Source organism: Lepidothrix coronata, unplaced genomic scaffold, assembly GCF_001604755.1.
Source record: "Lepidothrix coronata isolate B3197 unplaced genomic scaffold, Lepidothrix_coronata-1.0 Scaffold48, whole genome shotgun sequence".
NCBI lineage: Eukaryota > Metazoa > Chordata > Aves > Passeriformes > Pipridae > Lepidothrix > Lepidothrix coronata.
In genome coordinates, this window is record NW_016690228.1 from 1,790,635 (window position 1) to 1,815,092 (window position 24,458).

General features: G+C 35.9%; 1 protein-coding gene across 4 annotated transcripts in view; it reads left to right on the forward strand.

The window, feature by feature from the left end:
* The window catches only part of LRCH1 (leucine rich repeats and calponin homology domain containing 1), a 116,492-nt gene that overhangs the window by 39,835 nt on the left and 52,199 nt on the right, over positions 1-24,458 (forward strand). For all 4 annotated transcript variants that reach the window (XM_017815027.1, XM_017815030.1, XM_017815026.1 and 1 more), the window contains exons 2-6: positions 13,643-13,787; positions 16,682-16,808; positions 22,347-22,452; positions 22,945-23,081; positions 24,243-24,370. In XM_017815027.1, the coding sequence (XP_017670516.1) occupies positions 13,643-13,787; positions 16,682-16,808; positions 22,347-22,452; positions 22,945-23,081; positions 24,243-24,370 (643 nt within the window). The remainder of the gene's footprint in view (positions 1-13,642; positions 13,788-16,681; positions 16,809-22,346; positions 22,453-22,944; positions 23,082-24,242; positions 24,371-24,458) is intronic.

The window sequence follows — 24,458 nt, forward strand, 5'->3', positions numbered from 1 at the left end:
GAATAAGTCCAAATGAAAATTTCAGAGCTTCTTGTGAAGTCTTGGGCTCTTTTTTTTTTTTGTTATTCCTGAATAAAAAGAGGCTGAATTGGGAGTGAGTTAGATAAGAATGTGAGACTGTTGTTTTTCTAATGCAGAAAAGAAATTGTAATCTGAGAACGCTAAGCAATTAGGTGTAACCTCTTCTCTATGGGCATGACTGAAGTACTTGACACTGAAGTATTGAGTCATGAGAATGGATTTGGAAAGAGTCACAGTCAAGGTAGGATTACTTTTACTATTGTCTGAAAGGTGAAAAAATCATGTAAATCACCAATGGATCACTTTACCTGTGTATTAATGACCTTGTTGGGGGTACAGTTAAAATATCAGTTATTGAGTCAGAATGTTTAGTGTGTACAGTTAAAAGTATCTGTTATTAAATCAGTGAGTTTTGCAGTATGTTGACTTAAAAGTTGAATTAACTCAAAATTTCAGACTTGGAGTTCATATCATCAGTGGAAATTTAGCCACTGAGTAATAGCAGAGGTAGTATAAGGTTAGCAGGTTTAGCACCTCCACTGGTGGAAAATTTGAAAATTAACAGTGCATCTCATAGTAAAGGTTTTAAAATGTATATGCTGGATAAACGACCTAAGGCAAAAAGTAAAGTACTTGATAAAATCTTTTGCACTTTCTGCTGCCACAGTTGAAGGTGTATTCTCCAAATCTCCCAAGTTCTAGTCCTGAAGCTTTTAACTTGATTCCTTTTTTTTACAAAACCTGACTTGGATTGCAGCAGCATGTGTATGAAGCTGTTATTTGTCACTAATTTGAGCAGGTTCACAGCTTGTACAGCAAAGACTTTTGTGTTCCGAAAAGGGTAATTTAACCTCCACTATTTCATTAAAACATTATTTTATTTTATCAGCAGGAAGAAGGCAGGTTGAGTAAGAGGGGATTACTTATTTATATTTTTAAAAATACAACAACTGGACACTGGAGTTATTTGACTTCTTAAATCTAAGAATTAATAGATCTTGCTTACCTTTTCCTTCTAACCATCAAGCTACGATAACTAAAGGGAAATAATGCTGTCCATCTGTTTTTCCTCATTATCTACCTGTAGGGGTGTCATTTGGACATAAATCAACTAGCTGTTGTAGCCTCTTCAGGATCAGACGTTAGAGTCTGTAGTTCATTACATTGTGTTTTAATTATTGATGGGAATGGCATAGTGAATTAATACTTTCCTGTCCTTTTCCTGCTTTATATGCAACCTGTTCTGTGTCTGTGATAACCCATTGTTACCACACTGAGAGCCCACTAGCCATCAAGCAAAGGGGAAGATGTAAGATAAAATACACATAAAAGCTGAACAGAATTCCTTCGGAAAGAGAACTCATCTCCAAATCATTCTTATAGAAAACTATCGTGGTAATACTTGATCTGTTGGTTGGAAATTAGACCTTCTGAAAGGTAGTTAGGAAGGAAAATGAATAAGGGAGTAGAAATTAATCTGCACCAGAAGCAGGAATTGTAGGCCAGGCTCAGTTTGCTACATAGATGAGCATTAGTAATTTTGTGCCTTTCAGAAGACTGACTGTGAAGTGTCCCCCTCAAAAAATAACACAAAATGGAGGAAATTAAACCAGAAAGAAACTTTCTGTTGTCCCTTCAAAACCCACATTGCCATCCAGCTGTTACATATCAACAGATATTTTACCTGTGGTTGCAGACTGCCCTACAAGTGGCATCATTGCCTGCTGGCTTATTGCCATTTGTGTCCCCCAGCAAGAATTATGGCAAACACTAAGTTGTTCTGCCTGCTCAGTCGCAGGCACCAGGTTGTTTATAAGTTGGGGGGGGGGTTACTTTTTCCCCCAAGTCTTCTTGCAGTCTGTGTATCTGGTGTCTCTCATCTTGTAAAGATGTTAGATTAAAATCCTGTTGTAAACTATGACTTGTTAAAACAAGTTAAAAAAAGAAGTTGAGTGTGTTATCCATCCAATCCAGCCCCTCCCTGACCAACAAGCAACATACTGGATATCTACTTTGGTTTTGTTTTCCCCAGAGTAGGCAAGGTTCTTTGATTCTGAAGGAAAGAAAAATTAGAAGGTTGAGAAACATTGTCCTAAACTTAAGAAAGAGCCATGGGAACAGTTCATAGGATAGAGATCTTGGTACAGAAATTACAGGTCTATAGTTCTAGTGGTTCCAGCTACGTGGTTTTTAGTTCAGTTGTTTTTTTTAAGGGTAGATAAAGTATGTACTCTGCTAATTTTGTTTACAGTTCAAGGAAATATTTTCATTATTTTTTTCTTGTTTTTTTTCTTTTTGTCCTTCTGTATCTAGGAATAATCATCCAATTTTTAGTTATTTATTGCAATTTAGTTTCCTTTTTCTGGGATTTTTCTATCTTGCTGTCTTTCTTTCTGATAATGGTCTCATGGATTCCTATTTTGTTTAGAAGTCTGAAATATTCCTTGACCATTCTTGCAAATGTTGTACCTCCTACGTAACAACCATATAATTAGTTCATTGTTTTAGGATGTGTTCAATAGTTTCAGTCAGCTTTTATGGTACAAAACAGATTTGTGTTGATAAACTATTACAGTTATGCTGTGCTGCCTTCAAGAACCATTGTGGGACAAGGGCATGAATAATGTAGATAAGGTAGATTAACCCTGACATCTGTGGGAGATGCACAGACAGAAAGGGAAGTGATTAGATGAGTAATACTCTGCTTTCCTTGTCACTGTAAATTATCATCAGCTAGCTTTCTCATGTCTTTGCCCACATGCCTTTGATATACCTAAAGATCAAAATACTTTTGTTCGTTTCCTGCTCATAGCAAATTTTTGTACAGAACGTGAGACAGTTCATGTAGAAAAATGAATTTAAAATAAGGAAATGTAGCGTTTTAGTCTGTTAGGTGTGAAAAATAATTGTATTCAAAGTGCAGGCAAGTGAGCTACTTCACAGAAATTGGTTTATGTGCTACTTCTACCCAGATGGGAAATGTGAGGTAACTCTTCTTTGAGCAGGTCACCGAGACAGATAATGCATAGCATAAACAGTGTCCTGTCTTCACAGCCTGAGGGTATAAAAAAAAAAAGGCAGCTATTAAAATAGAGAATGGAGTGAAAAACAAACCCTGACATAGCATTCAGTTTATTTCTTCTTAGTACGCTCTCTGTGGGCTGGAAAAGGTTCTAGACCTTAGACTGCATCTCTTTTTGAGAGCATCATGTGGAATTCCCCCACGGAGGTGGAAGGTGTTGACTTCCCAATTAGACAACGTTAAGAAGATCTTGGTGGCTGAAACAAAAGATTTCTAATAGAAAACATCAGAAGAATATGACCATGCAGGGATCCACTACCATCTTTGGGAGAGAATGTGATTCACGTTTTTATTTCACATTTTCCCCAGTTCTCCAACAGGTAGAAGTTGCTTAAATGAAATAAGGTTGTGTGCCTGCGTGCTTATATGCACACATACGCAATTTACACATTTTTTGAACTTTTCTTTTGCATTTGGTAAAAGTAGTGGTCAGTGTTCTTCTTTCTGAAAAGAATTTCTTAATCCAAGTCTAAGTTCTATGAGATGTCTCCAATATACCTGGAAGTCCCCTTATACCCCACAATTTACCTGATCTCACATCATTCCATGCTAATAATTAAAGTGTATCTGTGATGGCTGCAGCTAATCTTGAGGACTTTTCAGTATCAAGGTATACTTTTGGTTTTTGTTTCCACAGAAGAGGCAGGGAAGGTCACACGTGTCGGTGTTCACTCTGAAATTTCCTTTCATGTGCCAGTGTGAACAGTTCAGGCAGATGACTGAAATACAGTTCCATACAGTAAAGGTATTCAGCTAGATAGTATATGATGTAAATACTTCATTTATTTCTCCAGTGCACTGAGTCAACCTACTATAAGGGCTCAAATTGGTAAAGAACAGTTTTTAACGTTTTTGGAGTTGGATGAAGATTTCTTCTTAGTGCTACTGTGTCTGACAAAACACCTGAAATATTTGTCTTACTCAGGCTAATGTGTACAATACTGGCATGAAACAATCCATTGATCCTTCTTAGGGCTGCTTGTTTATTAAGGAGTGACAATTAACAACTTGTATCCTCCCTCTTGTGCGGAAGGCGAAGAAGGGGCCGTGAACTGGGTTTCATACCACATGTTATTAAAGGTTATTTGGTTGTTGTTTCCATGACTTTGATGGAAAGTGTTTGCTGCCTGATACATTTTCCATCTCATGATACAAGTGTTTGGGTGACTGTATTGGGTTTACATGGCAAGATTTTGATAAGAGGGAGGCTGCAGGCCTGAGAAGACACCAGAAGCTGCCCCCATATCACACAGAGCCAGTTCCAGCTGGCTCCAAGATGGACCCGCCTCTGGCCAAAGCTGAGCCACTGGCAGTGCTGATCATGCCTCTGTGATAACATATTTAAGAAGTAAAAAATGCTCTCTAACATGGCAGCTGTGTGAGAAAGGAAGTGTGAAAAATGTGAGGGAAATGGTCCTGCAGACACCAGGATTAACAAAGGAGGAAAGAGAGGAGTTCTTTCAGGTGCTGAAGCAGAGATTCCCTTGCCAACCCATGGAGAAGGCCATGGGGCACCTCAAGCTGTAGGAGTTGGATGTGCACTGAAGAACGCTGCAGCCCATGGAGAACCCACACTACAGATCACTTTCCTAGCAGGAACTGTGGCCCATGGAGAGGAACCCACACTGGAGCAGGTTTTCTGGACCTTGATCCATGGGCTGTTTCATTGTTTCTCCCCATGTACTGCTGAGGAGGGGATTGATAGAGCAGCTTGGTGTACACATGGTGGCCAGCCAGGGTCAACCCACCACAGTCTACATCTGTTTGTACCTACATGGAGATCTGCAGGAAGAATTCTGTTGTTTTACAATGTTTTTAGTGAGTTTTGTGCACTTTCACAGCAGGTTCGCCTCCAGTATGCGAACATTTTTTTCTGCCACCAAACTGTTTTTGTCCAAAAGAGAATGAAGTAGAAGATAAAGGAGAAATTTAAATGCTGTGTTGTGGCACCTAAAACCAGGTGCAATAACAAGACAGACTACTGTATTAACTTTTTTTTTTTTAATTCCTCCAGGCTTGAGGATGTTACTTGCAGAGAAATTTCCTTTCATCTCCTTGGAATTGGAGATAATAGTGAGTACAGGGAGCCTTTAGCTCCCTTCTCCCCCTCTTTATTTCACACAGAGGAAACAAAAGACCCTGAAGTGATGTTTGCTCAAAATTTTGGGGTGTCCAGGAGAGCAAATTTACACTGTTGGATTGTTTCAGGCTAGTTAGTGCACTACCTGAGAAGAAATGTAGGGTGTATGTTTCTTACATTTGGCTATGCCTTATTGGGAGTTTACAGGGCACTGTGGTAAAGTAAGCTATTTATTTCATAGTGGAGTGCTGGATGAAATAGAGTAGATCAGGGTTGTTGGAGTAGAATGCAAGCAGAGTATTTTCAAATGTTCACTTTTGTCCAAATGTTGTTATTGCTGTACTACAGAGAACTCAACGATGCCTCATATTCTTACATCATCTGAATGAAGGTTGAGGAAAAGTACTTTCAGTGTGACTGTTTTAGAGTAGACTTTTCTTTTTAAGGGCTTGGGACCATTAGAAATCAGTGTATATATTTGTTTGCTGCAGTAGTGATTGCAGGTGAGCAGACTCATTTATCATATTTCAAAAACTGTAGTGGGTGACAGGTTCACAGGAGTACCCGGGTTGGTTTTAAAGTGTACCTTCCTGTTTCTGTCCTTTTCATCTGCTCTGGATGGCCTCTGAAAGAAAGAAATGGTGAAACACCCTTTCAGGGTGTTGGCCAAGTCTGTGAGATCGCAACCCCCTCTACTGGTGACACCTCTGTCAGACTCTACGAGTTGCTGCTCTCAGATTGTTTTCTTCAGTCCTATTTTTTTCCCTTTCCTCTAAACCCAATATTTAGTTCCTCTCTGTATACCTTTTTAACTTGCCCATGAGTGCTAAAGGAGAAACTTGGTATGTTAAATCATAATGATTAAAAGAAAAGTGGATACAAAAGTATGTGTATGATCACTTTGAAATTTCCTACATCTGTAGTGTATTCTTAATTTAACTGTGGCTTTGAGGTGGAGATTTTTAGTGTTAATTCTTAAATTAATAAATGGGAGACAGATGGAAAAGGAAAACACGCTGACAGTGCTCAAAAGTAGTACTTACCAGGTGTATGAAGCAGGAGAGTCTCTTCATAATCTGTTAAAAATATTTATCTTGCCAGATCTGTACATTTTTATGTCTACCTGCCTGAGACATGCTCTTTCTACATGTTTTCAGTCAGCAGGCATGCAGCTTGACTTAGTAGTGTTGATCTAGATATTTTATATTATTGCATCAGTAATGATGAGTTTGTTAGGAATCAGCATTAGAGCTACCTTTTCTTTCAATGTGATACAAGTTCTACTTTCAGAAAGAAAAACTTCGAGTCTATGCACAACTGTCATATTTTTTTCTTCTGTGGAAGTGTAATTATGTTTGGGTTTTTTTATTCTTTGTCTTCTGTTACTTGTTATTCTGTCTGCTAAATAACTGAAATAGAAATGTCTCTTAGTGAAGAAATGTCATGCGTTCTTTGTGGCATAATTTTCATGAACAAAGCAGAATGCATTTGATGCCAGAGTCAGTGGAGGCCTTTGCTTCCTCTTTTTCACTTGCGTAGCATGACTGTCAGTAGAAGTTGCTGACTACAGTAAAAGCTGGATGTACATCCAGGACATTATTCATTCATTCTGGCAGGTGGAGAGGACAAATAGTTGAGACAAGATATGCTGCCATGCATATAGAGACAATGACAAGTTGTAGAGTCTTAAAAGTATATAGCACTTCATAGTTGCATTACAGTGTTTTCATGACTAATAGATAGCATTTGTCTGTAGAATGGTGCATTTTCCTACCACTTAGGGGGAAAAATTGGCTGAAGGCTAGAACAAAGTAATTGCTTCATTAGATAACATTGAGTATTTGATTGATTCTGATAGGCACAATTACACTGATAATAGATGACTTGCCTTTGCCAAGGTGGGGTACTGTGTTGCCAAAGATCTGAAGTGCACTTAAGTAGATATTCCAAAAGGTCTCTGAGATATGGTGCCATCAATTTGTGGCTTCAGTTATCACTGAAGATATACCTTGCTAAGAAGGAAATACAGGCTTCTTAAAAACCTAATAAAACTGTGGATAGCTTACAGTATAAAAATTAAAGCCCCATATCATGGCTAGGCTTCACGAATGAAGATTTGGGAAAGACTCTACCCCCATTTGCTACAAGCACGCTGGTGGCTAAAGAGGCCAATGCGAGATAGACAAGTCTGGTTGCAAAAGGCACAGCAGAAAGACTCCTTGGATGGTATCGACAAGGCACGATTCTTTCTGCGTTGTCCTTTCTCCTCGAGAGTGATCCTGCGTGCGTTCTCAGAAGAAGCAACAGCGTTATAGATGGTGTGTCTCCAGGCCTCCCAATTGGAGGCCAGAGTAGACCAGTGATGAAGATCAATATGGCCAAGGCTGAGATGTTGTTATTTTTAATATATTGCCAAAATGTTTCAGGAGAGGGATCTATAGAATAATCTTTGAGCCTAGTTTGAAGGTTTGCCGGAAAGCTGTCTCTCACTGTAGCTGATTGAAGATCATTAACTTGGAGTCTCCTCCTTGGGATACTGCCCCTTTTAGGTTTGAATTTAAGATTGAAGTTAAGTTTACAGCGCACAAGTCAGTGGTCTGTTTGGCATTCTGCATTAGGCATCACGCGGGTGTGATGAACATCGCGAACATCTCTCTGTTGCACCAAGACATAATCAATGAGGTGCCAATGCTTGGATCTAGGATGCATCCAGGTTGCCTTCAGACTATTTTGCTGCTGAAAGATAGTGTTGCTGATGGTGAGCTGCTGCTCCGCACAGAATTCTAGCAGAAGGCAACCATTATCGTTGCAGTTTCCAACCCCATGCTTGCCTAATACTCCTTTCCAGGCTTCAAAGTTCTTTCCTACTCTGGCATTGAAATCACCAAGGATAATGATCTTATCATCTGCGGGAACCTTTTGGGTTAGGCAGTGCGGGTTGGTATAAAATTTATCTTTTTCGGCAGGGTCAGCTTGGAGAGTTGGGGCATATATACTGAAGAGGACAACATGTTGCTTGTTGTGTAGTGGAAGGTGTAAGGAGATAATGTGATCAGAATGAGCTGTCGGCAGATTTTCGAGTTTAGGAACTATAGAGTTTTTAATCATGAAGCCAACTCCTGAGAAATACCTTTCAGTTCTGGGTTTACCTGACCAAAAGAGTGTGTAACCGGCACCATGTTCTCTAAGGCTGCCTTCCTCGTGGAGACGGACTTCACTGAGAACAGCAATGTCGATGTTGAGACGTGACAGTTCATGGGCAATTAGGGCAGAATGACGCTCAGGACGTCCACTATCCGCAGTATCAAGCATGGTTCTGATGTTCCAGCATGCTAGAGTCAATTTGGGTCTACCTTTGAAGGCAGGTGTGTGCCTTTGTCTCTTAATCTTTGTGTGACCGCATCAGTAGAAGATGCCCGTTGGCCGCGGATAACCAACTGGGTGAAGGGTGGAGATGAACTTTGGTTAGGTCACCTTTTCTGGGCCCCTCTCCATGTGGAGCAAGCAGTGCTCTCCTGGAAAAAGACTTCTTGCTGTCTGAGCACAGCGCGGCCCGGCCGCCATCCGGGCACCAAAGCCCAATATAGTTACGTCTTATATAGACTTCTTAATGTATTTTGTAACATTCTTGTTTGCATTATGAAATCAGAGTTGAACTTCCTATTTTTTTTAGGCTTTTACAGTGAATTGCTTGCATTCTTTGCCAAATCTGTTTAAGGCATCTCATTTGAATACTTTGATACTTTGAGTGGTATCTTAGTACAAATGCAAATACGTTTTTCAAAATGATTCCCATCTTATTCAGGAAGTGCTGAATCCTATAAAAAAAGAAACTTGGTGGGCTGGAGTTAAGGTTGTTTGGGTGACTTTTTTCCTTTGCGATTTCTTGATTTCAGAGCTTCATAGCAAAGACAGATATTTCTTTTGTGTATGTATATAGATATAATATATATAAATAAAAAATTTCCTGCTCAATGGTGGATAGATGCTTACTTTTCTTACTTGCATAATTCCAACTTTTGTCTATTTTAGGTTTGTATGTTAGAAATATAAACTTTCAGTGAATTTGTCTATAATCTGAAATTTGTAAATCACTGCTTTTTAATGAACTGCTTTCTTTCAAGTTCTTGGGTAAGATTTGTGGTGTAGTAGTGCACAAGCATATTTACATAATGAATTACTGTTGTGATTTAAAGCCTTTAATTGTTTAGCTCTCTAGTGAATAGTCTGCAATTTTAATTTAATAATGTACTAATAACTGATATTTGATAATATATTAATCACTGGAAAGTAGTAAAATTGGAGTGCTTTGGTAGCTTTAGTGAAAAAATGTAACTGACTTCTTATATTATTCTGGTTTTTTTGACAAAACCATTTTGGCTTCTGCAGCAGCAGCGTTTTATACCACATATAAATGTACAGTGACATGTGGTTATCCGGCTGTAAAGTGTGAAGTCAGAAAGATCCTAGTCAGTGGTGGTACTTCATTGTGGTGGACATACTCAGAGCTACAGGAATGGAAAGATTTCCCCAAGGATTGTGGCCAGTTATTGCTGGTGTGATGGCAGCATGGTCTCTGGCTGTGGGGTGTACCAGTCACCAAAATTTGGCTTGGAGTTTTCTGTTAAATGCTTATTTACCAGTCTGAACTTTTTGCTTTTTATTGTTCACTCCCAGATGAGGAAGTGCTTATTTTGTGTAGTTCCTGTCTTCCTTCCAACATAGTAACATTTCTCATACAAAAGCCATGTCACTGTGCCAGAATTCTGCCGACTCTTTTAAAGATCAAGATTCCCTCTAATATTTTTTCTAAACTGGCTTGCCTATTTTTTTGTGTTGTGGTACTTTATTTTGGAATTTTAACAAACTTGTTCTTGTCAGGGAAAGATGAAGTAAAGCAGATGTAGTTTGAAAATGTCTTTGTGTCACAAATAATGAATGAATAGTGTATTTCATTTAAAGCAGAAAGCTTATTCCAGTCCCTGGCCTCTGCTGCCCTGTTGTTTGATGTTTGTGTCACCTATTTTGTAATGGAAGTTACAGGAAATAGTCACCTCAGGTGAAACCTACCTCTACTGTCTTGGCCACCATGAAACGTCCTTTTACTATCATAGACTCATTAATTTGTTAGATCTCCTTTGTGTTAGATAGCATAAGCAAATTATTCAAAATTCCTTTAAACAAAAACTAGTCTGTATAGTAACTTCATTATTCTTAATTACCATTAAGTGTTATTCATCAAATTAATGAAGTAAGGGGGATGTGCAGCTAGCATTTTGGAAAGTGTAGAGTTAAAAATTTACAGGAAGAAAGTAAAAAGTTTTCCAACTAGTTGTTTCTGTATTTTAAAAATATTTTTAGAACTTGTTTAAAAGTTTAGTTTCTGCATTCTTCCTTTTCCCTAAATAACCCAGGAATGACTTTGCAAAATATTTTTCAGCAAGTTTATGAATGGTGACAAAATCAAGATACGTGCACACTGTTTTTCTCAGTATGTTCAAAAGTTTCTGCAGTTTCCTTAAGGCTTAACCCATGTATTTTATTTTAGAACTTTTATTTTGGGTTAACTCCAGTTTTTATACAGACTGATGATAAGATAAAGGAATTTGAGGCAAAAGTACCTTTGTATCAAGTAGTATCAAAGTAATTATGTAAACTTCAAAGGTGTCTGTACCTGTTTATGTATGGTTTTAAGGTATGGTATAAAATTGTTATGCAGGTTTTTTTCCTTTTTATTTCTGAAGACGTATGCTTTCCTATATGAAATTTTCAGAAAGCTGCTAGGCTTTCTTCACAGCTGCATCATGTTCAGAGGCTCACATTCATTCTAGGATTGACTAAAAGCAATCTATTTTCTCTTTTTCTTCCATATGATCAAGGAAGTCTGTTTTTTGGCAAAAATTTTACCACTAGTTAAAAATGAGATGGGCGTTCTGTATGTCCGATTCCATTTCTGTACTGTATTTCACAAAGACATTCAGATTTGGTGTTAATGATACCTTTTATCATTAAATTATAGTAGCAAACTTTGCTTTTCAATGAAGTTATATTACAATAGTTTTAAATAAAATGTGTAGTTTTTATTCCTCTGCCTTACAGTGTGAATAGATTACATTTTTTAAGTTATTCTCATCATCATTTTTAGGAAGCAACAGCAGATACAAGTGTTGAAATTATCTTAGACTGTGATAAGTAGACAGTAACAAATAATTCACTTCATTTGTTGTGTATGTAGTGTGTCCTGTAACCCATGGTCCTGAGGATGACAGGACAGAATTTTTCTGTAATCATCTGCATATTTTTTATTTGTCTTTCTTCAGTTGAAGAAGTAATGTTTTTGTGTTCACAGATTTTGATCTGTGTATCACTGAAGGAGGATCAGCTGAAGGATAGGCTGTCATTGTCCATCTACCATCCAGTGCCATGCAGGTTGTCTTCAGCCTAGACCTGAAGTTCAGTTCACTATTCTGGAATTTGCTGCTCCTTCTCCTTTAAAGGAGGAAATGAGCAGTATGTTCATGGCAATGCCTCCGCAGAAAAGTGTGGTTTAAAAAAAAGGAAGGTTTTCTTTGCAACTGAATTGTAAAATACAAAGGACCTCTGAATGATTCAAAAAGTTATAGCATGGCAGTCTTCTGTTAATATCTGATAATAAACATAGCTAGAAAGGCAGCAGGAGAGGGAACCAGTGGTGATTTTATTGGAATGCCATGCTGGTAAAAAAGCTCTCAGGATAAATAGAAACAGTAGAGGATTAAAGCACTAAAACAGAGGAACATTGAAGAGCTTTCTCCTGCTTGGAAACAGTAATAACATTCAGCCAAATAGGAAATGCTTTAGTTTGATGACAGAAATGAAGGGAAGGAGAAGCTGAGGTAGTGCTGCATCTAACTGCCTGATAAAAGGAAGCAGAACAATTCAAGTGTTGCTGTTGTATAGTAGCTTAGAAGTGAATAATTTTGGTTGAGATGCTCAATTCAGTCGTGTTGCTGTTTGGGTCGGCAGGGCTACTCTCAGTTACTGCACTTGTAGGCCATGGCTGTTGTCTTGGTAGAGGATGGAATAATGAAACCAACTTCTTGCTGGAAGCAATGAGATGAAGCAGAGTGAAGCTGGCAAGAATAGAGTGTGCTGAATTTCAGCTCACATTACAGGAGACAAGAACAAAACGAATAAATCCTTCCTACTGGTGGTAGTTTTGAATTCAAGCCATGCTTCTGCACAGCAAACTGACAAGTCTGGAACTGCAAAGGAAGTTAAAAAGTTCTTCAGACTTCTACCTGTTTGTTCCCCAAAAGAAAAGAATTGCTTTATGGCCCTAAAGCGATAAGTCAGATCATCAGGGCTGTGAAAATATATCTGCTGTACTTTGGCTGCTTTTCCCTTTATTTAGTTTAAGTAAGTAAGCTTTGAAATAAGTATTGAAGGATCAGGGAGGAGGCTTAAAATAGCAGCAGTGAAGAAGTGAGAAGATCATTAAGTTCTATTTTTTCCTGCCAATCAGATGTTTCACTTTTTGCCTATGCACATTCCTTTCCTTCCATTTAAGGCAGATGACCTTTCTTCAGGTCAGATTATCTATCTGATGACATGGGTAGGTAGCATTTGTGTGGTTTCTGATGATGAGAGATGTTTGTTCTGCAACACTATTTAAGCAATTATTTGACCCCAGTTGATTCAGTTGAATGCTGACATGCACTATTATTTTATGACTTGAGCTCACATCAGTATTATAATACCTCATTCTTCATAGTGTGATAGGTAAGGAACAAACCTCAGTAACATTTCTTCCTACTGATTTTCCTTTGCGTCTGTGTGCTTAGAATGAGAAATAAAGAATGAACAACCGATCAAAAGTCAAAAGCTTTTGTTCTGTGGGTACAAGCACTCACGTGGGGGATTGGACTCCACTGTTGTCTTGTCTGTACTTATATCAAATCCATTTCTGAAGACCTCCACTATTTCTATAGGTAACATTCATTTATAAATGGTTTAGACCTAGGAAATACAGGTCACTTTGAAGAGTTACCCAAAGAAAAACTTATTTATTTAAAGAAATTAAAGATGTAATCTTTGTTGTTTGTTTTCTCTCAATGCTATCATCATTTGCAGATGTCTAACTGTGTATTGGCTAAATCTTCGGGTATATTTTATGAGCTTTGGAATCTACACTTGGTTCTGTCTGCAAGTATTTCCTTAGCATATTGAGTACTGCAAATAGTTACTTTTTATTAGACCAAATATATCATAATTGAATGTTTGCTCTTTTATACACAGTCTCTTCCATTTCAAGATTGCAAATGTTCATGCTAGATTTATTTTGCATAATAAAAATTCCTGTTTAATTTGCCATCTCCCTGTAGATTACATTTATTCACTTATTTTAATAAAACATAGCTTTTCAAAGTACATCATTCTGATGGTTCAAAAAAACGTACCTTCTTTTTTTCTCTTTTCAGATTTATCCAAGAACAGATTAACTGAGGTTCCTATGGAGTTGTGTCATTTTGTGTCACTGGAAACACTAAATCTGTACCACAATTGTATTAAAAATATACCAGATGCCATAGTAAACTTGCAAATGCTAACTTATTTAAATTTGAGGTAAGTTTAACTTTGCCACTTTTTTTTGTTTGTTTGCAAATGTGTGAAGATTTTATTGTCTGCGCTTTATATATTTCTGGAACAACTGACTACCTTTTTCATTTTACTGGAAACAGTAATGCAAAAACTCTTTGGCTGTAGATACAACTCTGTGTGAAGGCATTTTAAAGGCCAAAATGTAAAACTAATTATTAAGAGAAAGACCAAGAAATACTAATCCGTGTCTTTCCCATATTCTTGTAACAAATTCAGGTTGCAAATCACATCAGCACAGTTGGATTCTTACAATTCACTTCTCATGACAAATTTTGTAAAACTTGACATACATTTTGTACTTAAAAAGATGAAGAGACAGACACAGAAGATTTATGTTTTTATCCATAGGAATAGAATGGAAAAGCATGATACTTTATCACTAAGATTTTGTCTTATGCAATAAATATACTTACTACCTGTTTTAAGGAGGAAATGGCCAAGAATTAGACACCATTGTCTCTTTTCAATGAGAAGTCTGTGTGAATACTAACCAGTATAGAGAATTGCTGCTGGTTAAAGTGCAGGTGAACACATATGTGCTTTTAATGGAGGGCACGTGAGCCCTTTTTCAACTGGAGCAAGATGTGGAGTTTTCTTTGCAATTAATAATGTAAAAACTGTAATAGTAAAATATAATAATCTGATCTTTGTGAGAATGAGGTTTGAGCGGATGGTGCAGTGGCTCTTGGTCCTTTAAATTCAAGGTTTGAAGGTTTGATCATCAGTTTTATCAACACTGAGGATCTTTCTTAAGCCTTCCTATATTATTACTGTACTGCAATTTTGACCACTGTGGAACACCGTTTTGGCTCTAAAAATTGAAATGTTATGGTGTGTTCTGAGTATCTGCACACATACAGGGAATAGGACTTGAAATTTTGCATTAGTGTTTGTTAGATATACATAAAAAAATTAAGACTGGATTAAGTTGTTAAATTTACATAAAATATCGTGGTAAATTTAGGAATTAGATTTAACTCAGAACTCAATATCATGAACCAGTGACTCAGTGTAGTGATGGAATTTGTGTGAATCATCACAAAACCATAATAGTTAGATTTTATATTACATCTGACAGTAAATTGGACAAAATAAAAGGAAGTTTTTCAAGTTCTTAAGGTCATTTCCCTCAGTTTAAAATCCCCTCTTCACTTGGATGTGCCCTTCCTCCTTGTTAGTTGTTCATAGTAAACAGGTTAAAGAAGGAAATATAGCCTTGACTTTCTAACTATGTTGCTTCTTGGCAAGAAATACATTAGAGATATAGAATGCTTATTTTTCTGCCTGTCACCAGCAGAGCCCATATGTTAAATAGCATTAGAAAGTGATGCCAAGAGATATACGGTGTCTTTGGGCCTTGGTGGATACTGTTCATGTTTTATTTAAAGAAATTCCTTTTAAACTAATGATGATTTATTACTCACTTGCCCTGGTGATGTACTGTTCTTTATCTCTTAGTGGGTTGCTTCTGAGTTCTGTAGAGCTTAAAAATTGTTTTGACTTGCTTTTTGTGTGTGTCTAATCTGCCGATCTGTGGCATAGTGTAACTATTTTAGAGTCTAGATTTCCTCAATTTGAGTTCTTTAGAACTTAAAAAAAAATATTTCTACTTAATTTTTAGAAAAAGTTGTGTCTTGGGTATCTGTAAAGACACTAGAATTAAGAAACCTGGCTCCACAATAAGCATTGATTCTTTTTTCAGCTACTGCTGGTTAATAGTTGGATTTCTCATTTCTAATGTCTTTGGGTTTGTTATTTGATATCTGTCTGTTTCCTGGCTTGTGCAACAGAGATATGATGATAGTTTGCTTTGTAAAATCTTTTGAGACTGTTGGTGTGGAGCATGAATATAAATCTTTATATGCATCTTTGTAGTATACTGCTGGATTGGCAGTTGAAGAAATGCTGTGAAACTTGTGGAATTTTGATTTTTGTTTGTTTTTGTTTCACTTCAAGGTTTCTTACTGAAATTACACATGGCAATTTTTGCCATGTGTTTTCAGAGTTCAGACACACCTTTGCTCTCTGAAGCCTTAACAGTCAAGCAGAAGCTAATTAAAATGGTTTATACTGGGGTGCCACTTTTAAGTTACTGTTCGTTGTTTTACTACAGGTTAATACTCATAAGAAAGAACAAGTATTTTAAAAACCTTTAAATATTCTATGACAGAGTAGTTAATATGTTATTCTGATAAGCATGAAGTTTCTTCTGGAAACTGAGCCACAACTCACTATTTTTAATGATGTGGTGATCACAAAGTGTCATGACATTTGCCATCTTTTACATTTGTCATGTTTTAGCTTATGAATCTTGGAAAGAAATGAACCATTGATAGTCCCAGGATTTTTTGGCTCTATTTAACTGGGTTAATATCATAGAACCATAGAACAAGAAGTATCAAGTAATCTTCAGCTATAAATGTTCTTAAAAGGAATTGAGAAAATAACCATTTTGTCTGTAATTTATATATTTGTCTTTTAGTTGGAACAGAAGGCATCCATTTTAGTGGCACATAAAACCACAGGAATGTTTAAATACTTGCAAAATACTGTCTCAGTTGACTTTCCGGTATTCATTAGGAAGGGAAACAGCTGTTCTTGGTGAAAAACAGATTTCTTACAATATTGTTAAACTGATATAGTGCATTTTTTCCAGAGTGATAAAGTTCACAATGTTGTTTAGTCAATAATGCAGGCATTTTTGATGTTTTCTTAATGACTGGCATTTGAAAATTTAAATTTTATCTTCATAAAATCTGACCCATGAAAATGAAGAAATTTTGCAACTCTCAGACTTTATGTAAGTGTACAGTAGAACATCACTGATGGTTTTAATGTTTTGTTTTGTTTTGTTGCAGTCGAAATCAGCTTTCTTCTTTGCCAGCTTGCCTGTGTGGTCTTCCTCTAAAAGTCTTAATTGCAAGTAACAATAAGCTAGGTTCCCTTCCAGAAGAGATAGGTCAGCTAAAACAGTTAATGGAATTGGTATGTTACTGATCTTTTTTTTTACTTTTTATTTTGGCTTCTTTTGTATTTAAATAGAAACAAAAAAAATCGCTTTGCACGTATATTTGAACAAGTGTTTAATACTATAATGCAGGTTGAAAGACAAAGTTTTTTTCAACTGTTGGGTAGTGACACAATAATAGTTTCCTTTATATTCTTTTGAACTCTTTTAAACAACATCAATGCCCTTGGTTCATTCAATACTCAGTGTCAAAGTTCATGGTCTTTATAAGTTTTACTCATCCCTGCACTGACTCCCCGTTTCACTGTATCAAGTTCAAAAGTTCTGGCATCAGGCTCTGCAAGGCTGTACCCCTTCCTTAGCACCCTCCCCTCCTGCTTCATTTTTGTCTGTTATTACTCTGCTTACCACATTGCATTCCACTCCTGATACTGGTCTTATCAGTCTATTTTCATTTTATTTCACTATGTTTGTCACGCAACCTTTCTTTCCTGGGACACCTATCTAAACAGATATTCAAAGTTATATTCCTTTTGTTTTCAAAACTGTCCACATGAATACTGTTTCTGCAAGCAGTAGATCATCTGTAATAGATCATCCACTCAATGACAATCTGAAAAAGTAGAAAAATTATTTGGTACTAAAGATAAAAAATAAATTTAATTGCAAATGCTTTTTTAAATATATGCGTGGAAAATATATATAAGATAATGCTTCCCTTTCTCTCTCTTTATCTTCCTCTTCTATAGGAAGGCTGAGACTGAATTCTTTATGGCATATGCTTTATGTCTTCTGGTTATTTCTATTCATTCTTTTGAGATATAAATTGACAAATAAACCACATTTTGACACTGCTAATTTATGCATAGTAAAACAATGACTTTTGAACTTTCTTCCAGCTACTGCTATCTCCTTTGACAGCATTTATTGTGCACATCTTTTCTGTACCTGAAAGTGCCTGCTTATCATATTATTCTTTTTATAATAGTAGTTCCTCCATTAAATTGTGTTGCAGAAATTGAGCTAATCTTGCTCTAGACCTCAGTCCTGCTATTGATTCTTCATATGTGGAGTGAAGTGACAATGGAGGGGCTTTTTTCTTCTAGTATTCTTGAATGGCATTCTGTGGTATCAGTCTTCTGTTACAGATTACAATGGCTGTTGATGAGGATGGACAGGTGGTTACCTTTTCCTTTCTGGGTTATGCCTGAGAGAAAGACTAGCAAGTTTGTTTTGTTTGCTGAACATTATTAGTTTTTCTTTTCAAATAGTTGGAAGTTTTGTGTGTGTGTGGGGGTTTAGTAAGATTACAGGAATGGTTCTGAATTAATCTTAAAAGGAAAAACATGTTAGGCTATAGCATTGTTTTTGTTGTGCTTAAAATAGATGCAATAAAAGGTGATGGTTCCAGTTTTATAAATAAAGTTAAATTTAGTAAAAAATGAGTTTAAAATTAGTAACAAAATTTAGTAAAAAATTAAAAGCTTGAAAATCAATGTAGATTATACTCAAAGCAGATGGGATTTGTTTAGTTCAAACATGTGTTTAAATTCTGGATTACTGGATTTTCATATTGCTTTCCACTTACAGTATAGTTTCAGTGTTACACTTTCTCAAGAAGAACAAAACAGTTCCTGCTCTAACAATGTGAGGGTCTACCAACATGTCACTTGGTAGCCTAGAAGATTTATGAAAACTGAAAAAGGTCTGATGCTTGTTCTTTGTGATCAGAAAGCAGTGGGGGGGGTAGTTGAATAAGAAGTTTTTGTTAAATTGAGCATGATTCTGCTCAGTTGAGATGACCTTATTACTTAGTTTGATGCTACCGTGTGTGTTTGGTACATTTCCAGTGAAGTGAGTTGCACTATTTAACTGGAAATGACATAACTCTGATGTATTGGGAAAAGCAAATAGTGGTAGGATTGAGAGTGGGGATTTGTATTGGCATGTATAATATAATGCAGTTTGGATAATAAGGTGATCGTTGTTCTGAAATGAGTAAAAAAACATAAATAAACAAACAAAGGAGATTAAGTCATACTGCAGTTGTTGGCCGAAAAATTCAGCTGTGTGAGAGCAATGCCAGCCCCTGAATAGCAGGGGATTCAAGCAGAACCATTGCCCAGCCCTCTGGCTGGGAATACTGGTGTTTTAATGCATACACAGTGCTGGTGTTGAGCTGGGCCAGGAGATTGATCCCGAGATGCCACCTGGCTGCAGTGCTTGTATTAATAGGACTTTTCCAAGCAACCTCAGATTTCCCAAGTGTTTCACAAGCTGCATGCAGTAAGAACTGTGTGTACATAGCAAATGGATTTTTTTAATCTAACTTTTTAAACAAAATTTACCTCTGTAGCCTCTGTAAAGTGACATAAACATAATTTGCTCAGATCTTTCCAACAAACATTGCGTTTTTCCCACTCTCCTCCAAAATGGAGCAGGTAATTCTTTTTCTATTACATGTATGTATTTATATAAATTTCATGGCATAGAGTAACTTAGATATTACATGCAGAAAATTTGCAGGTTTTCTTTTAATTTCTAGGGTTTTGACAGTTAACGTACAAGCACCAAAGTAACATAAATTATTCTCCCTGCAGAACACTTTGCAATTAATTGCAAAATTTGGTTGGGATATTTACTTTTATTTGCAGCTCATTATCTCAATCATACATCTGCTGTCAGCCAGGAGGATGGGTGCAAAATTAGTGTGAAGATTATCCGAAACCTGCTTTTTGTCAAGGAAAAGGAATTAGGCAGAGATGGCTCAGTAATTGTACCCAGAACTATCAACTGTATAGTAAGATTCTGGTCTCCATCCTATCAGGCAGTATTGCACTGCTGCCTTCTTCAGATAACGGCCCTCTCCATCTCTGAGATGCTCCTGTCTCATGTTGGAAGCCTTTAAATGTCTCAGCTTGGATTTATGTCCTTTACCTCATTCATCTAATCAGCCTGACCATGCAGGACCTGCTGTTGCCTAAGAAGGTCCATGTGCTCATGTACTGTGTAGCTTCTTTTTACTGTTCAATATGGCTTGTATGTCACAAGCTTTCTGAATCCACACACTTTTCAGGAATAACTGCTCAGTCAGGAGGCCCAAGTTTAAAATGAATGTAAGGAGGAAGTTTGCCTTAATTTGAATGGTTTGGATAAACTCCCCGTGTGTCTGTGTGTGTGATTAAATATGTTAATATAGACTCAGAGTCCCATATTGATTTGTTTAAGACCATTTAAACTTTACCATAAACAAAGGAAAAAAGCTGATCATTTTAATTTGCTTTCATGCCACAGAAATTAATGTTAAATTTAAATATGCCTTACACTTCTCTGATTTTGAGAAATTGTCTTGTCATGGCAGGACATAGCCTAACTGGTAAGAACAAAATAGAATTAATGCAAATCTGACCTTAGCAAATACTAGCCCCTCAGAATGTGAGTAGGTGTTTGAACTTCAGTTGCCTGCAGATGTCCATGAAGCAAACTGCTGATTGTATAGTTCCTTAAAAAATTATTAGCTTGAAAACGATAAGCATTTGACTCTGATAGTATTGCATCCATTATTGGCAAAGTAAATGGGAAAGGTAAACACTGTCTCTGTCACATACACACACTCATGAAGTCTAATAATAGTCAAGAGCATAACTAGGATAATGTTATAGGTCTTTGTTTTCCATGGCTATTCAAACAAAGTAATAAAAAAAGCAACTTGGGCTGCAGTGTTTAGTAGGATAAAGGATACTGCTGTCTCTAGAGATCTTGTGAATGCTGACATGCTGTCACAACACATCAGTCTTACTGAGGATGTTTTGAAAGGCTGTAGGTGGAAGTGGACTTTGTTTTTGAGGCTACACACTGCTGGGCTTTTTTTTTTTTTTTTGGTACTTTGTTTACAGTTCTCTGTCTCTTTCCCTGACTTGTTCTGACATGTGTGCCTAAGTGCACTTGGTCTAGAAAGTTTCTTTGGCACAAGGTGACTTTAAATTTAAATTCTGTGCTCTAAAAATCAATTATCTAATTATGAAGTAATTTAAAGTGTGTAGATTAAAAATAGGACAGTAAAGCTTCAAAAATAAATGATCTGGGAACAGTGCAATTAAAGAAACTTTGTGGCAAAAAATGCACTTATTAGCTGGGATTTTTAATTTCCTTGTCTAAAAGCTACAATAATTTCCTGACTGTGTTTTGAGAAGGGAAGGAAGCCTTGGCAACAGTGAGATTCTGTTATAAGAAGAAACTTGTCTGATACAGGGAGCAGCATTGCCAAATCACATTTTGCTTTTACTATCATTATTTAGGCTGGAAGACAGAGAGTTAATGCAATGCTTTTGACTAGTATTAAAGCAAGTGTCTTCAAAGAGATTACTTAGCAATGTGACTCACTTCTAGAACTTTTGTAGTCCAAGAGCTCCCAGATACTGTATAAATCAATTTGAAACAGTTGAGAGAGTAGGTGTATTCCGTTGGCTATTCAGGAAAATTTTGACATGACTCCACTTAGATTTAATACTATGAAATACTTTTTCATTCTTTTAATACAGAAATGAAAGCATAATTGGGACATCACTCCAATTTACTTGTTGCCTGTAATGTAAGAAGAGGTTTCAATGTTCATTTGGCAGCAAAAATGATAGCTAGTGTCTGACAACTGTCTCATTTTAGATCAACTTTATCCAAGAAGTTGATCTTCCATACACATTCGTAACAGTTTCTTGTTATAAATAGTGTTAAAGTATCATATTTATTACAGTAATATCACTGTATATAAACTTCTTGTTTGAAACTGTGCTCAGTAGTGCCAGATCCTGTACTTTCAACTCAACTTTACAAAAGTTGCTCCTTTAAGAATGCTGAAATGAGGATAGATACCAGTTTCATCCAGATTATTAAACCATTTGTATTTAGTCATCAAAATCAGACCTGCTTAAAACCTGTCTAGGCAGTTAAGAAGTACATTTTACAATGAATAATATGTTGAATATCTGTATAATACTAAACAAGATCTGTCCTATTTTATTATGGCCTACTGCATGCTGTGAGAATCAAATATATGCCTTTACTGAGCATCATTATAGAATGCTATTGCTGATTATTATTATCATCATCATCATAATCATCATTATAATTATTATATTTTGCTTAAATATTCCCTCTAGAAGAACAAGAACCTTTTTAAAAACTCAGATCCACACACTAGTAGTTTTGCATTTCATCCTGATGTATTCGGTTATATAACCATGGTACCAAATTCTTAATGTGAAGAAAAGAACAAAAAAATAGAACATTTTAAGCAAATGGTTTTGAATGTTTCTACGCAAATAAAATTAACTTTCAAAATTAACCTGTTCTTCAAATAAGAATTTGCTCTGCTTTTAGGTAATGTGTAAACGTTTTCCCATGTATCTTGTTTTACATTGTGACAACAGGAAATAGATTGTTGCATGTTTAAGGTTAATAAAATGTTACAATGATAATAGCAACTTGGCTACATTTGTATTATTAAACATCTAGAATCTGAAAGTTCATTTTTGTATGTTATTACTGTTTTGCTGTAGGATGTCAGCTGTAATGAAATCACAGCTTTGCCACAGCAGATAGGCCTGCTGAAATCTTTAAAAGAACTGAATGTCCGAAGAAATTACCTCGAAGTTTTACCCCAAGGTAAAAGCAAATGAACAAAAAATACCTTTACAGCAGCTCTTTTTATTAGCATTTTAGAAGTATTTTTTACTTATATTAGTAAATATGATTAAAAGGTAGTAATTACTTTGTGTTCAGAATTATTCCGTTTGAGTTTGCAGAGTATAATGTTGTGGTATTCACTGAAGAACAGTCTGTGAGGTTTTTTTAATGTCTTATCTTTATGATTCTAGGCGTCTTTTAAGTTACACAGGCATCTGAATGCAATATGGGAACTGTCATCTGAGTTTCAGGAAAAAAAAAGATATTTCAAAGAATTGGTTTTAATATTTATGAACACTTGCATAATAATAGCACTTTTCATTTCCTAGTATTGAATGAAGTAAATGTTGATCTTATTCGTCCCTGAGTTTGTATTTTTCCTGAATGCAAAAGAAGCTTTATTCAGAAATATTATTTTATGGCAAAAATAAAAACAGATATAACACCTTCTCTCCTTTTTGTTACTTTTAGAACTAGTGCATCTTCCCTTGGTAAAGTTTGACTTTTCCTGCAATAAAGTGCTTGTGATTCCAATTTGTTTTAGAAAGATGGTGCAGTTACAAGTATTACTGCTTGAGAATAATCCTTTGCAATCTCCACCAGCACAAGTAAGTAACAGCTATGATTTAAATTGTGACTTAATATTGGGTGGATGATAGCAAATTATAGACTTATAAAATGTCATGTTCTGCAATTCCAAGCTTCTGAATTTCAGTCATCACAGACATTAGTTGTTGAGATCTAAATAGGAAATATCTAAATAAGACAGGAAAATATACTGTGTTCTATGTATGAGTCTGTGCACCCCGTTAAACAACACATGTCTGGAAGATCTCCATTCTATAAACTGCTTGTTTATTTTTGTCATTCCTGTCTGCATATGAAACCTAATGTCAGAATATGTATATAATTTTGAAAAAGAGAAGTGAGAAATTTCCTGGATAATTTTTCTCTCTGTTAATAAGAATCCAGTCCTAAGAGGTTCTGCAGTGATTTATTATTAACTTAAACATATGCAGATGGTCTAGAACATAATCCATGTGAAATTTATTTAACTTCATAGTGTAAATTTATAGATTGTGATACACAAAGAAATCAAACTCCTATTCTGAACTGTAGGCCACACTGAGTAGTAATGATAATAAATGAATGGAACCTGTACTCTGCATCTCTGAAAGTTACAGCTGTTCTAAATTAACAGCTGTTGAAATACTTAAGAATTTTTATTCCATTGGAGAAATGGTTTTTCATAATCAATAGTGATGTTGCTTTTAAACTAAAAAAAAAACAGAGCAAGTTGAAGTGTGCACTTAAAAAAAATTCTAAAATGCAGGTGAAATCCATCATAAGAATGCTTGGACACTAGCAAAACCAATGTGACCAAGAATATAAAGGACACCCTAATTAATTAACTGTCAATATTGACTGATTTTGGGACGTAATTATTCAATTTATCATTAGTAATAGGTCGCACTATATATTTAATGTAACTTTTTTTAGTTAAAAGCCCATTTGGATTTTTTTTAAATGGGCTACATTATTTTCTTGTTTTCTGTCTTCATCTCTGAGGGTATTTTTACTGGTACACACAAATAATTGATTAGGTAATTGAAGTACTTAGTAATTAAAAACAGAATAAAATCCATTTTTCTTTATGTGATATTCATTGTAATAATAGTATTTGGTTTTCAGGGAAGTTTATGCTAAGTGACATTTGAAATAAATTATTTTTGTAGTTATAAACCTAACTTTTTTTTCTTGTCTAACAGATTTGTACAAAGGGTAAGGTGCATATATTCAAATATTTGACTGTGCAAGCCTGTCAGATTAAAACAGCAGACTCGCTGTATCTTAATGCCATAGAACCACAGCATTTGCCACAACCTGTGGAAGAGAGGTATGTATGAAAGTCTCACTTAGTTTTTCCATGTAACACTTATAAACAAAGTTAAATAATATTTATCTTTAGATTCACAAGTTTTGTT